At 45.9% G+C, this 13,448-nt stretch overlaps 1 protein-coding gene across 2 annotated transcripts in view; it reads right to left on the reverse strand.

Moving 5' to 3' along the window:
- Positions 1-2,567: 2,567 nt before the first annotated feature.
- LOC311102160 (serine/threonine-protein kinase ULK2-like) overlaps positions 2,568-13,448 on the reverse strand; it is a 62,723-nt gene continuing 51,842 nt past the window's right edge. The window contains exons 15-26 of one of the 2 annotated variants that reach the window (XM_084143400.1): positions 11,920-12,066; positions 9,936-10,084; positions 9,720-9,803; positions 8,700-8,971; positions 8,402-8,583; positions 8,186-8,295; positions 7,733-7,876; positions 6,732-6,946; positions 6,459-6,637; positions 6,170-6,288; positions 5,691-5,984; positions 2,568-5,245 (exon numbers count right to left, since the gene is read on the reverse strand). In XM_084143400.1, the coding sequence (XP_083999526.1) occupies positions 5,181-5,245; positions 5,691-5,984; positions 6,170-6,288; positions 6,459-6,637; positions 6,732-6,946; positions 7,733-7,876; positions 8,186-8,295; positions 8,402-8,583; positions 8,700-8,971; positions 9,720-9,803; positions 9,936-10,084; positions 11,920-12,066 (1,960 nt within the window). In that variant the 3' untranslated portion in view covers positions 2,568-5,180. The remainder of the gene's footprint in view (positions 5,246-5,690; positions 5,985-6,169; positions 6,289-6,458; positions 6,638-6,731; positions 6,947-7,732; positions 7,877-8,185; positions 8,296-8,401; positions 8,584-8,699; positions 8,972-9,719; positions 9,804-9,935; positions 10,085-11,919; positions 12,067-13,448) is intronic. The other variant, XM_084143401.1, reaches the window with a different exon arrangement.

A 13,448-nucleotide genomic window follows, 5' to 3' on the forward strand; every position in this document is an offset into this window, starting at 1 on the left:
TGCTGTCACTGTAGGGTTAAAGTTTACAAAGCCTTTAAAGACTTCAAAAGTGGTCTTATCTCAAGATGAGTTCCACACCATCTGTTGTGAAGATCCAGCTACATGACTCAATCCCAAATGAATGGAAACGATGGGCACTCATTTTATCATTTCAGACACTATTTTCATAATTTCAGATGGTGCCTATCTTTTCCATTCATTTGGTATTGAGGAATACACAGTATTGTGCATAATTGGCATTGGGTGTGTCCCCCGTGGATGGTGGTCTCATAGCCCTCTAGCTATGTCACAATGGGACGCCGGACTATCGCGTCCTAGCATCTGGACTATGATTTAGCTTTAAACATATTCTATAGACATGATGGCATGAGATTATCTCAACATTAAACCTCTTTTGAGGCATGAACATTTAGATTTTTGAGTGAATTCTTTAAAAAGAAAACGTTTCTCATGTTTACCATAATAATTGTAAAGCCATGGCAATGTCTTGCTTGCAATCTTTAAAGTCTGACTCAAAGCCCTTCCATATAGGATGCCTACACGCCCCTTTCAAGAAGAAAAAAAGCTGTATTTAAGCGCAATATGAACTGGCCTCCGTGAGTAATACAAGGCTAGCAAATTGACTTCGTTTGCCGCTAAAGATCACATTTCCTGTAGCCGTGGCATACCTCGCCTTACCTTGCAGCCTACCGACTTTTCTGAGACTGTCAAACTCATCCGTGTGGTACCTGAGAAATTAATCAAATCTCATATCTACCAGACTACTCCCAAGTCCCGCCACCTTCCTCTGTCAGTTGTCACTCTCTCTGAAGCACATCACTCAACCAAGTTTTACGGATTTGGCCTGTGAATAAGTAGTCTTCAGGGTTTTAAAATATAAAGTATATTACTATAATTGTAATTAACTAATAGGTACAATTTGAACCAAATAGCCTATCAGAGGAGGGGCGCAGTTTTTGAGAAATCTGAAATCTGATCTGACCTCCGTCGTTCCGAGGCTTAGAAACCTTGAAATCCAATGAAAACTCTAAAATACCGTTGATAATAAGGACTATTCTAACTTGCTCACACATTTTCAGACATACCTTTACCATCAAATAGGAATTTAGACAGTTGGCTCGCCTGGACAATCCAGTTCACTTCACCACGCCAAGGAATCTTGCATGAGGCGCAACCTCCGCTCCCATTTTTGTAAATCCCATATCATTGTGCGGTTCAGGCAAATTAGAGAGATTTCTTGCGGTTTTATATTAACTGTCAGTGCTGCGACTAGCTATCCTGACTTGAGGTCGAGACGAGACTCCCCCAACTTCTTCGTAGAGTACTGGAGTCCCGACAGGTTTCACCTAGCACCCCTCTCCTTTTTCCAATCGCTTTTGAAGTTGGACACGAACCGTGCGCACTCTAGTGGCGAGACTGTTGCTTCGGGGACGGACATGAAATTATTCCATTGTTACGGATACTGTATGAAGAATGTTATGCAATAGAGCCCCACAGTGGAGGTGTCATAATACCCATAAAACTTAGCGGTCTACCAGGGAAATGGTTCCAATCGTTTTTCCACCATTCATTTTTCCCAAAGGGGATTTTTTTAGAAACACTTAAAATAAGGGTGAGAGAGGGATGGGAAGGCCAAGTGGGAGAAATTATTATCAACATCTGCTGCAGCACAATACTGGGCTCCCCACGTCCATCTGTCGGTTCTGGGCTACATTAATTGTTTTCACAATATGATGACAGAGAGTGGGCCCCAACACGCACACACACACCTACAGACAGATGAAGAGGCAGGTATGAAAAACACTGAAGTGGAGAGAGAAAACATAGCAATGTCTATTCAACTGTGGGCTTACCTGCTCCTTTGTTTTGTTGCAGAAGTGGTCCTGTTGTCAGCAGAATTTGGGAACCTGGCCGCATCTCTCCTCTAACTGGACTTGTTCAGGTCTGTAAAAATAAACAGCTGAAGTTGAGATTAGAAAGTTGCCACAAACAGTTTCTATGCAGAATTTGTTTCAAGGAAAAATAATTTGCTGTGTCCTCAGAAAACATAATCAGTAACACAGTCCTAAAATATCCCTCCCTCCCTATCTGTCACTTTCTATTTGGCAGTAAATGGTGAAGTGGCTGGAAGAGTTAGATTAGTTCCATAGAGAACCATTTATTAGGTGATGTTCAGAGAATGAGCCCCTTGTGTAGCTTATTATGTCATCTGTTGTGAAAGTTTTGCTATCAGAATCTGTAGGGATGGGGATGCTTGCTTGTTAGACAGATGATAAAGTTACTCCAGCTGAGGGATGGGGCTGGAGAAATGTAACCACTCTGAAACTGTATGTAACCACCATCATAACTATGGACTGATTGTCCATGAGATTGACATGATGGTTTGAAACATACAGTACTTTGAAGCAGTATTTTGGCTCAATCTAGTGAATGTTAGAATGTTTGAGTAAAAATGACTGCTCATTGGCTCAAATGGGGGTCCCTCGAGGCCCAGCTTTTCTAGTGTTAATAAGGGACCCACAAATGTTATATTAGTATTTTCTATGAAGTAAGACAGACCATGCATGTAGTTTCAACTTTTCTTTTTAATTAACAAAGGCTGCATTTGCAGAGTTCCATAAAGAAAGATGCCCTTTAACTCACATCAAGTAACACATCAACATTTCTCATTGAAAAATAGGTGCGTGGAAATTCAGTTGCATTGTCATGGTCGGTTCAGGAGGGGGAGCTTAACCATCACGAGGGTTGGTATGCATTCAGCTCGAGCTTGAGGTGCAAATGACAGGGAGGGCAAATACATTCACTCTACGGGATATAACATGTGTTTGGTACCAATGGTTTGTCTCTGAAACAGTCCATCATTAGTACTCCATTCTTCATAAACTAATGCTAGTGAGGGAGTGTGGCCTAAAACTACAGCGCTATAAATAGATGCATGGATTTGGTAAGTTCAGACAGTTTCTGACTATTGTTTAAATATTTTTCTCCCTCAACTCAGTGTGCAGAAAAGGCTTTTTGTGGTGCGGAGTGCTCACGAGCAAGGGAGAGAGGGCACAAGAAGAACAAAAACAAAATAAATCACAGAAACTTGGATATGTCTATAAAAAAGGAACATTACATCATAAAAAGAGCTAGTGGCCACCAGTTGCAAGTCTATGCATTTACACACTATTCACACTTGTACAATAGGAAATCAAAGGAGTCTGCCCACTTTTTAAACAGGCTTATGAGGCAGCTCTTCTTCTTCTGTAATGGACTTTCTATGATCACTGGCCTTTTGCATACCTGACGTGTGTAGACTCACTAACACTATTGTATTGCGAGCACAGTGAATGCTTGGGGAGAGAGCGGAGCAGACTTGAATGGATGCTAAGCAGTACCTTTCTTTACTTCCAATACACAGTAGATTTGATCTCTCCACACAGAATCCCCATCCGGTATAGTATATGAACAGTCCTAGTATAAAGAGGAAGTTGTGTGGAGATGTTTGGAGCAGCTGCCTTGTGGTTGGCACATTCCTCTGTGCCAGGGACCTCTAGTGGAGGTAGGTTGACTGAACCCGTGGCAGGCGTGGGTAAAAGGACGTATCAAATCTCTATGTACATAAAAATGTTTGTGCTCTTTGATTAATAGGCAGGGCATCCAATGGCGTCGTCTCGCTCACTGACCGCCTCACTCTCACTGTGCTCTCACACACACACTCACTCAGGAAAACAAAATAACATGCACAACATACAAATATTTACACTTTTGCAAACATCAATTTACTTGGAAATTAGCTACAGTTATTCATGTATGAACATAAAAAAGCTTGTTTCTGTATTATTTAGCGAAAATGAAACTTAAGGTAACTACTCAAGTAATTTAACTGTTTTGTCTTGATTCACCCTGGAGAGGGGGCATTCCCCCTTGGTTAACTGATCAGGAACTCCTCCTCCCCAAATGCCTAGGGGCCTGTGCTGGTCACTGCTAAAAGTTCCAGGGGCAAAGAAAACGTACGTTCTAGTCCGATTCTCTGTCACCCACAGGCTTCTTCTTGCCATAGTATTCTAAAAGCCTACCAGTGGTGTGGAGATGTGTAGAGACTGGACGTTTCTTACGACCCCTCACCCCGTTTCCACAGCAACACTTAAGAGTCAGAGAGCGTGCGAGCAGGTTGCCCAGCAATGAGAGGGAGAGCTGTGGTAGGGCAAGTGGTGTTGTGGGCTGAGGAGGGTAAGAGAGAGAGAACCCCCCCATCCCTTTAACCAACCTGAGCTACCGCTGGCAGCCTTCACATTTCTCTTTCCTAACCTGTCAGGGCAAAGTGTCCCCCCCCACTTTTCACAATAAAGTGCTTCAGCTAACAAATGAACAAAACAAAAAGATCTAATCATAAATCTACAGGTTCCTTTGCTCTTCAGGCTTCCTTCCATTTGTGTAACAACTGTGTGTGTTATTGTATGTACATGTATTGTAAAGTGTGTGTATTTGTTACAGTGTTGGCTAGACTGCCTGCCTTTAATTTTACTAATCTCATATACTCCTTCCTTACACTTCAATACTAAAGACGATGTCAGTCAGGCATCACAACATCCTCCTTCACAACCTCCTCCTCCTATCCCAAACCAAGAAATAATCACAACAGCAATACTAATACAGAGTAAAAACCTTTACATTATAATAACAACTGTGATTTGCATGGGTGTATAAGTCTCTGGGCCCACAATAGATTGTCATAGTCCTCATGTCAATGTCTTTCTTCTGGTACAAAATAAAAAAAATCCTGCAAGTCGGAAACAAAAAGCTGGGTATAGTTTGTTTGACCTGGTGGTGTGTGTCCTCCTCCCACTCTCTTCAAGGAGTCGGTTGACAGACAGCATGCGAGAAGATGCCTGCGTCTTGTTCATGTCCTGTGAATGTCTCAGTTCCAGGATCATTGGATCATCTTTGGTAGTGAAAGTGTGCATCATCTCTCGCGCACTTCAGCGTTCAGTCTGTGATGCCAAAGAAGGTGTAATACTATCTGTCGTGTTGTTGTTTCCTTAAACTCAGAAAAAGATAAAAACGGAAAGGTGCTTGGACTGCTACGTTAGGGAACTTTAGGGTTCCGTGCTTGTCCTCAAGGTTCTATTGTCAGGGTAGATAGTGGTCCCTCTGGGCAGAGAGGTCACAACTGCCCCTGATGTGTGTGTGGTCTGCTACTCGTACAGTGTGACAGTGCAGTAGCAGAGGGCAGAGATTCTCCGGTCCACACTGGCCTTGTCTGTTGAGGAGACAAACACACAGTCAGATCACAGTGACTGGAGCTGCTGTTCTATGTCACAATGCCCTGGCTGCCATGACACACTCTTTCAGAGAAGCATAGTGCACTCTTAACCTCATCTGATTGAAGCCTCATCTGAAAGCATCTCAGAGCTGGACTAAGTGGTTGAAGTAAGCCTGTGAGTGCTGGTTAAAGATAAGAGGTTAAAAGGGATTTTTCTCAAGAGAAACTAGTTAACATACTTGACTTTCCATATTAATATCCATGTCCACTACACCAGAGTCTCTGATACACTACAATGTGACGAGCTGGTCTGGTCTCTGACAGAGCCTGTTGGGGGGGTCTAGTCTGGTTGTCAGATGGATTTGTGCTTTGGCCATACATGACATAACAGTGGTGTAGCAGAAACAGACTGGTATCCAGTCTACAGCGGGTGGATACTTACACTTGGCCACATTTTCGATGTCTGCAGGGTCCTGGAGGATGTTGGACAGGCCATCTAGCAGCATGGCAGCCTTGTTGTAGCGGTAGGCTATGTCCTCCGTCTGCTGAAACATCTCATCCAGAGCTGCAGACTGCACCGTTTCCACAGCGTGGTTGTAGATGAGTTTCTCTGCGGTCACGCTGTTGATCTCGTCTACGAAGCGCTGCTTGTCTGAGAAGAAGTGGTTCAGCTTGTCTGTGAGCCGCCGACACAGCGAGATGCAATTCTTGTAACGCTCGTTCAGACTCTTCACCACTGAGGAAGGGGAGGGAGGGGGAGAGAAAGTTAGTTATGCTCAAAATAAACTAAAATAATGATAATTATGTTTATGGATAGTATTGATATTTAAAGTGTTTTAAGTTAGTATGCAGATAAAACATTTTCTTCCACAAATACTATAGTGTTTTGCCACTGTGCCGGTCTGGGGACTTTTGTCTTACCCTGCTTGACGGCGCTGGAGGGATTGAGCTTGGCAGATTTGATCTGGGCCTTGGCCAGGTGGAGCGAGGAGGCCAGGAGCTGGGCAGCCTTCATGTACAGCACCAGCTGCTCTACCTGCCTGTAGAGGACACCACAGCACAGCACAGCACACATTACTAACCTATATGGCTTCCATGGCTTTTCTTTCTTAAAAACGTCAGAATTGTCTTTCACAACAGTCCGAACTAAAACTAGAATACTTTCAGTTAAACTGTGAACCCCATCCCCCATTTTTGGTCTCTCCCTTACCCCCACTCCTTGCTGAGCTGGCTGATCTGGTCCACTACCACACTCTCCTGAGGGGGGTAGAGGGAGGCAGCCGATACGCCCAGGTCTGTCCCTCCTGCTCGCACCGCTGCGATCTCCAGCACACAGTCAGTGAAGGACAGCATCATCCGCAGGTGCATCAGAGTGTCTGTGTGCTCTCGCTGTAGTCACAAACACACGATACAGGTCAGATATCACATAAAGACGTGTGCAAATAGAAATGCCACACACACAAAAAACCAAGGGTCCCCTCACCTCCATGAGTGTCTCCTCAGGCAGCTCTGGGGCCTCGAAGGTGATGAATCCGTCCAGGCTGGGGGGAGAGGTACCGTAGGGGACGTAGCGTAGGCTGCTGGGACCTGCCTCTGCACCCCCTGGGGGAGGGGTCCCGATTGCCATGCCCGGAGGAGAGCCCACGTACACCCGCCCACTGGTGGAGCACAGGGAGCCTGCCGAACTGTTGGAGCCCACTGAGAGAGAGAGAGAGAGAGAGAGAGAGAGAGAGAGAGAGAGAGAGAGAGAGAGAGAGAGAGAGAGAGAGAGAGAGAGAGAGAGAGAGAGAGAGAGAGAGAGAGAGAGAGAGAGGAGAGAGAGAGAGAGAGAGAGAGAGAGAGAGAGAGAGAGAGAGAGAGAGAGAGAGAGAGAGAGAGAGAGAGAGCGAGAGAGAGGAGAGAGAGAGAGAGAGAGAGATGGAGAGAGAGAGAGAGAGAGAGAGAGGAGAGAGAGAGAGAGAGGAGGAGAGAGAGAGAGGAGAGAGAGAGAGAGAGAGAGAGAGAGAGAGAGAGAGAGAGAGAGAGAGAGAGAGAGAGAGAGAGAGAGAGAGAGAGAGAGAGAGAGAGAGAGAGAGAGAGAGAGAGAGAGAGAGAGAGAGAATAACTTTATTGTTAATGTGTGTCATTATGTAGGCCTATCACTTTGGCATAATTTGATTGCTCCTTTCATTGGTTGAATTTGAATTCTAGAGAATTTACAATAACCGATTTTTGGGGGATTTTCCAGAACAAAGTTCAGTCCATTGAGACACAGACTATTATTGATAGTACCTACTAAGATGAACAGCACAAGGAGAGGGCAAGAGATTGCCCACTAAATAGCAGTTATGTACCTCATGGCATTGGAAGGACTACCACAGAGTCGTAGTAATTAGCGTTAGCAGGTTAGCTAGGAGGGTGTAGCTTTGGGAAGAGGGGTTTAGCAAGCGGTTAGCCTAGCAGGTTAGCCTAACAGTTAGCCGCTGACGCAGTGAGCGGTCTCACCTGAGGTGGTGCGCGGCCGGGTGCCCAGGTGGCTGCAGGTAGGGGGGGTGCTGCTGTTGGGGGGCGAGCCCACGGTGAAGAGAACGGTCCGGGGACTCGCCGCCCCACCCTGAGGCTGAGCCAGCCCAAATGGTCCTGCCGGGGCTAGGGGTGAGGGAGGGGGCGGTCATTCACACTAAGCCAATCAAGCTCTCTGTTACACAGGAAGGTCCTGTCAGAGCAGCCAATCCAAGCAGTTCATGCAGGGCGAGAAGCCATGAAGCAGAGACTGGTGCGTGTTTGTAATTGTGTTGTTCTTTGTCCAGGTCAGTTTACTAGCTAGGTTATTTCTTACTACGTTCACTTATTTCACAACTCATTTTCTGTCTCCAGTTCTTTTCTAATTAACGGTAAAAACATCTGTACCATTAATTAAACCAGGGAGGACAAAACTAGGTGTGTGTGTTTATTTACCTGTATCCATGGGCCGCTCTGTGTTGAGGCTGTCTGTGCTTCCCTGGTAGGGCTGTCCCCCTAGAGTGATTCTGATTGGCTGTTCAGACAGACGGCCAGTACTGACAGACCTGGGGAGAGAAACACATTGAGAACACATTGAGATGAGCAAGAGAAACATTACACCACACAAAGAGAGAATGAGGAGAGAGCGAAAGACTACAGTGCACCCTTTACCTGCCAAAGGTGGTCCTGCTGGCCTCTGGGGCAGACTGGCGGCCACTGGGGTATGGGGTACAGTGGTGGGCACAGATGTCCCGTGCGTCCGCCAGGGTCTTAGTGGGTGTGGGACTGTCTGCCAGGGCCATCAGGTTACAGGACGCCTGCGTCTTAGGTATCTTGAATGGGGCCGAGATGGGCTGAACAGGGACATAGAGGTCAACAGTTACTGGTTGTGGTAATTAGGACAAACCGTAGCAAAACAGAATTGGGCTTATGATTAAAATATGCCAAAATGGTTATCAATTTAACCGACCTTGGTGGGGGAGCCAATGATGGTGGGCAGCGGCGACTTCGTCAGCCAATCAGAGGAGCGGGGGGAGGAGCCCAGGTGTTTGGTGGGGGAGGTGCCCAGGTTGCCAGGGCGACCCAGGTGGGGGGAGTGGCTGGGGGGGTAGTTGGAGGTGGAGGGCTGGATGGGGTCTGACAGCTGCTTGTGGAGCTTCTGTCTGGTCTGGTAGACCTCGGTCAGGGTGGGGGCACTCTGCAGGCGAGCCCCCAGTAACTGGGACGACGGCACTGGAGAACCTAAAAGAGACACACAGAGAGTCATTCATACATGTCATTTATTTATCACTTAATGTAAAAGTTGGCTGCTACTGATCGAGAGAAGATTTACAATTCACCACTAGATGGCTCTACAGTCTTGAAATGTGTATTTTTCCACAGTAAACCAAGTCAAAAATAGAAGCAGTGAAGGGCCACTAGGTTCATGTTTTTAATGAGTCTTGTTCATTCACGGTATTGCTGCTGAGAAGTTCAAAAAGACCCCGGAAACTTCTTTAGTAGGTCATCAAGTCTGTGTTGTTAATCTCCAGGTTTTCAAATGGAGACAAAATACTAACTGTATCTGCATTGTTTTGCTCAAGGTAAGTCCCTCCTATGACACTGTGCTTGCCATGGATACTGGCCTCTTGACTCAAACAGTGACACAATTGTGAAAATTGCATGTACGGGTGAGTGAAACGCTTCAACTCCCATACACACAACCTCCCTCCCAGAGGGACCTGACTCATGACTCATGGCTTTTGTCAATCATAAACATCCGCCTCAGGGGAGCAGGGGAGAGAGGGAAGAAAATGTAAACACTTCTGTAGCTGCCTTTGTCTGTGTCTTTAAAAAGTGATCCTGGGCTGGGATTCCCAAAAGCATCGTATCACTAAGATCATCTTTCGTCCATTTAGTTTCAATGGAATTATGATGATCTAAGTGCTACAATGCTTTTGGGAAACCCAGTCTTGTTCCATCTGTCTGTAGGTCTGTCTACTGAACTCACCTCCTGAGGAGCTGCGGCTGCGGGACTCGTGGCCCTGAGGGTGTCCACAGCAACAGTGACCCAGCTGCTCTGGGATGGTGCCCACTTAAAGAGAAACACACAGACATATTAATGCAGTTTTGCATTATATGTCAACAGAAGGTTCAATGTAAAATAATTATGATGCCAGGCGTGTTGAATGATATGAGATGGGGGCATGTTGGGGCATGTTCTTACCCAGAGGTGAGGGGGAGTATGGGCGGGAGCTGCCTATAGAGAGACGTCTGCCTGTCATCTGAGGGCTGCAGTCTGCAGAGCTGGGGGACCCAGAGCCAACCTTAGGGAAACCCATGGGACTGGTGTTGGACCGCCTCACTGTACCAGACCTGCATAGACAACAAGCACACACAATAGAGGTTTAGATATCACAAATATACAGTACATACATAACAAAAATGTTACACACATTCATTGTTTGTCCACCAGAACCAACACCACCAACCTTCATCACTTGTCTAACAGTTCATGAACACCCTTTTTATTGCAGCTTACAGCGATGCTCTAGTTTCCAACCACTATCCTTCATGTTTATCATGGAATAACACTTGAATAACCTTTCCGAAACATCTGAAAACATTAACTAACTTTTAATAAAACTTTTGGCAATGAGCTTAGCTAGATTCCATTCCCTCAGCTCAGTGTCTAACTGTTGCCTTTTTCGCTTGGTTCTAATTTCAACTTCCTGAGTTATTCAGCGACCGTCAGTTTGCTGCCAAGACAACCCTGTCACGCTGCAAGCACAGGACTTCAAACACAGCTGTTAGCCTATCCTCGCGAAAAACATTGGTTGAGCAACTGTTGTGCTGATAGCGAGTACTCTTCCACTCTCTCTCTCTTTCTGCCTCACTTCCTCTCTTGAGCTTCATGGAGTAAAAATGAAAAATGGCTGACAGAGAAAGACTAGGCAGCAGGCGGGCACATATAGAAGCCAGTCTTCCCCTGAGATGCCTGCACACTGTCGGTCTGCTAGCCTGCTGTGCTAGCTCTCTGCATTCATCTCTTCTTGATCATAAAGAACCGGCGCTAAGCGCTAACTTGTTAACTAGCTCAGACACGGTCAAGGGACAGGGTAGTCTGTCTGTGACAGAGAGCTTAATCCTCCTTGGAGGACACAGAGTCAGACCCAGGGCCAAGGGAAATGGGGTAGCAGTTGGGGGAGGCTGGCTACTCAGTACCTGCTGCCCAGGCTTTGGGGCCCTGTGGTGAGGGTAAGTAAGTAGAGGGTGGAGGGTTAAGGGTTCACTGTGGAGCTAGGCTACTCCAGTGCCACATTTCCATTGAAGATTTACCCCAATGTCTTACACAAAAGGCTCAGACTTTTTTGTTTCCATCTATGCAGGCCGGCACCCATGTCTCACTGGGACATGGCTCCGGCAGACCTGCTCTAACTTGGAGCCAAGGCAAGACCCTAGGTACTTTTCAGCCTGCATTTACATAACACTGGCTAACTTTGAACGTTAACACCTTCTCGCAAAGCAACAGTCTTGATGATGCAGAGGTTGTGTAGGTAGTCTTTAGTGCCACACTACTGATGGAAACACAATAACATTAGAGCACACATTAACATAAAACCCTGGCGGCCCACTGGTGTGGGGGTAAGTCTCATTGAAAAAACACCACAGGAACTTTATACTAATCCATGTGGCAATGTTCTTATCTCCTCTCACAACAGTCAATAGAAGCACAACAATACAACTAATTTTCCTCTAAAGGAGATTCGAAACCTCCTCCTATTCGCTCCCTTTCTATGTCTTGAAACACTTCCCCCCCACCACACCACAATACAACACAAGCAATATCCACTGACTGAACTGATGAAACTTAGTGAAACTTAATTGCCTGATGCAATAACTGACAGAGTTGAAGGTGAATTTTCCAAACCCAAAGGTTAGTCATCAGAGATCAAAAAACAAGATAGACTAGTCTCTGAACATGACTGTATGCAGCCACAAAACAAACATCTTCTTAACTATGACAGTTGTACTTCAGGGAATTTGTATTTTTTATTTCACCTTTATTTAACCAGGTAAGCCAGTTGAGAACAAGTTCTCATTTACAACTGCGACCTGGCCAAGATAAAGCATAGTAGTGCGATAAAAACAACAACACAGAGTTACCCCCCAGGACAGTGGCACCTCCCAAACCTTCCCCAATCTCTTACCTGGGGGAGCTGTAGAGCGTGGTGGTGGGGCTGTTGGAGAGGTTCTGCTTGATGCGCTGGTAGTTCCGCACCTGGGTGGGCACAGGGATGGGGGTGGTCTCTGCCCGGGGGGACACCATGGGGGTCTGTCCGGTGGTCTGCGGCTGCCTGGAGGGGTGAAGGGGGAAGAGCAGGCACATTAGCCAGTCTGTCTGCTAGTTCTGCCAAAACTGCACCATCTCTTCAGGAGTGTCAACACCCATAGAACTTAATGTTTAAAAAATACTTTAGTCTATCCGAGATGACATTTGCATAAATAGAACGTGGCGAGCGCAACAGTTGGACTAAATGAAGCACTAGGCTGACTAGAAGTTTCTAGCTAGGCTATGTCTCTGAGTTATATATATATATATATTATATATATATATATATATATATATATATTTTTTACACATATGGCATTTTCAACTGAGGCTGGGTGAGGAAATAAACTTTAGTCCTGCTGGAAGGGGGCTGGCCCAACCCAGAGAGGGCAGGGCCATTGTGTAAATACACGTGTGTCTGCCCAATCAGTGGGGAGCAGTCTGTGCCAAGAGGAGGAGTTATGGGCGGGCCTGAAGAGACTGTGGTTTGTGGGCTCGGCCAATAGCACGTGCTGAGCCCTCCTCCTTTCTATAAGACAGAGGGACAGGAGGAAAAAAAGCCAGACTCATTTGCATTCCTTTGTTATTCGATTGGTACAAAATGTTCCCTGAGAAAAAGTAATACACGGGTCAACCATAGGGGGTTCACTTGGGTTTAGAATGAAAAAGGGAAAGAGAGCGGAAGGGGAGGAGGAATATAAATGTTATAGAACCAGGCAGATTCAGCAGTAGCAGCGTTATGTAATAAGATGATTAGCGAGGGAGGGTCTAGACCAGAGAAAAGGGAATAGACTGAGGGATACACGTGAGGCACGCGACCATCCGTCTGTTCTGTACAGCAGCAACACAGATGGCTTTCTTTGTCTGCTTTCCACTCAGAGAAGCAAAGAAACACATTAACACAAGACACACATTGACATAGCTTTCGGTTAGACACAATCGCCCTTCTAGTTCCAACCAAAAGTAAAAGGGCCATAAAGGTTAATCAAAGTGGCATTTAAAAAGGGAAAACAAACCAACTATTCCGGTGGTTTATTCTCTAACCTCAGTGCACTGTATTACCACATGTAGTCATTCAGTTTAACACATTCATTTCTCCCCGAAGCAGGTCGTTAAAAGCTGATGTGTTCTAACAGAAGCTAATGGGGACATTGGAGCTACAAAGGATGCTCCCCCTAACAAAAGGCAGTTTGTAGGTCAAACATGAGTGTCTTCTTTGAGAGGAGAGGGGGAATCTGCAACCCAGTGTTGCTTTACTGTTGACCTGTTTGTCTTTACTGCATCTACCCAGAGGGGAATGGAAACACAGCACTGTCTTTTCCCTCTTTCTCTGTCTAAATACTCTCCCCCTTTTCTATTTTCTTTGTGTCTGCTCGTTGCCCTCATTCATCTTGGGCAGCTGCTCTC

This window comes from Coregonus lavaretus, assembly GCF_964263955.1.
Source record: "Coregonus lavaretus genome assembly, chromosome: 26".
In the NCBI taxonomy this organism is placed as follows: domain Eukaryota; kingdom Metazoa; phylum Chordata; class Actinopteri; order Salmoniformes; family Salmonidae; genus Coregonus; species Coregonus lavaretus.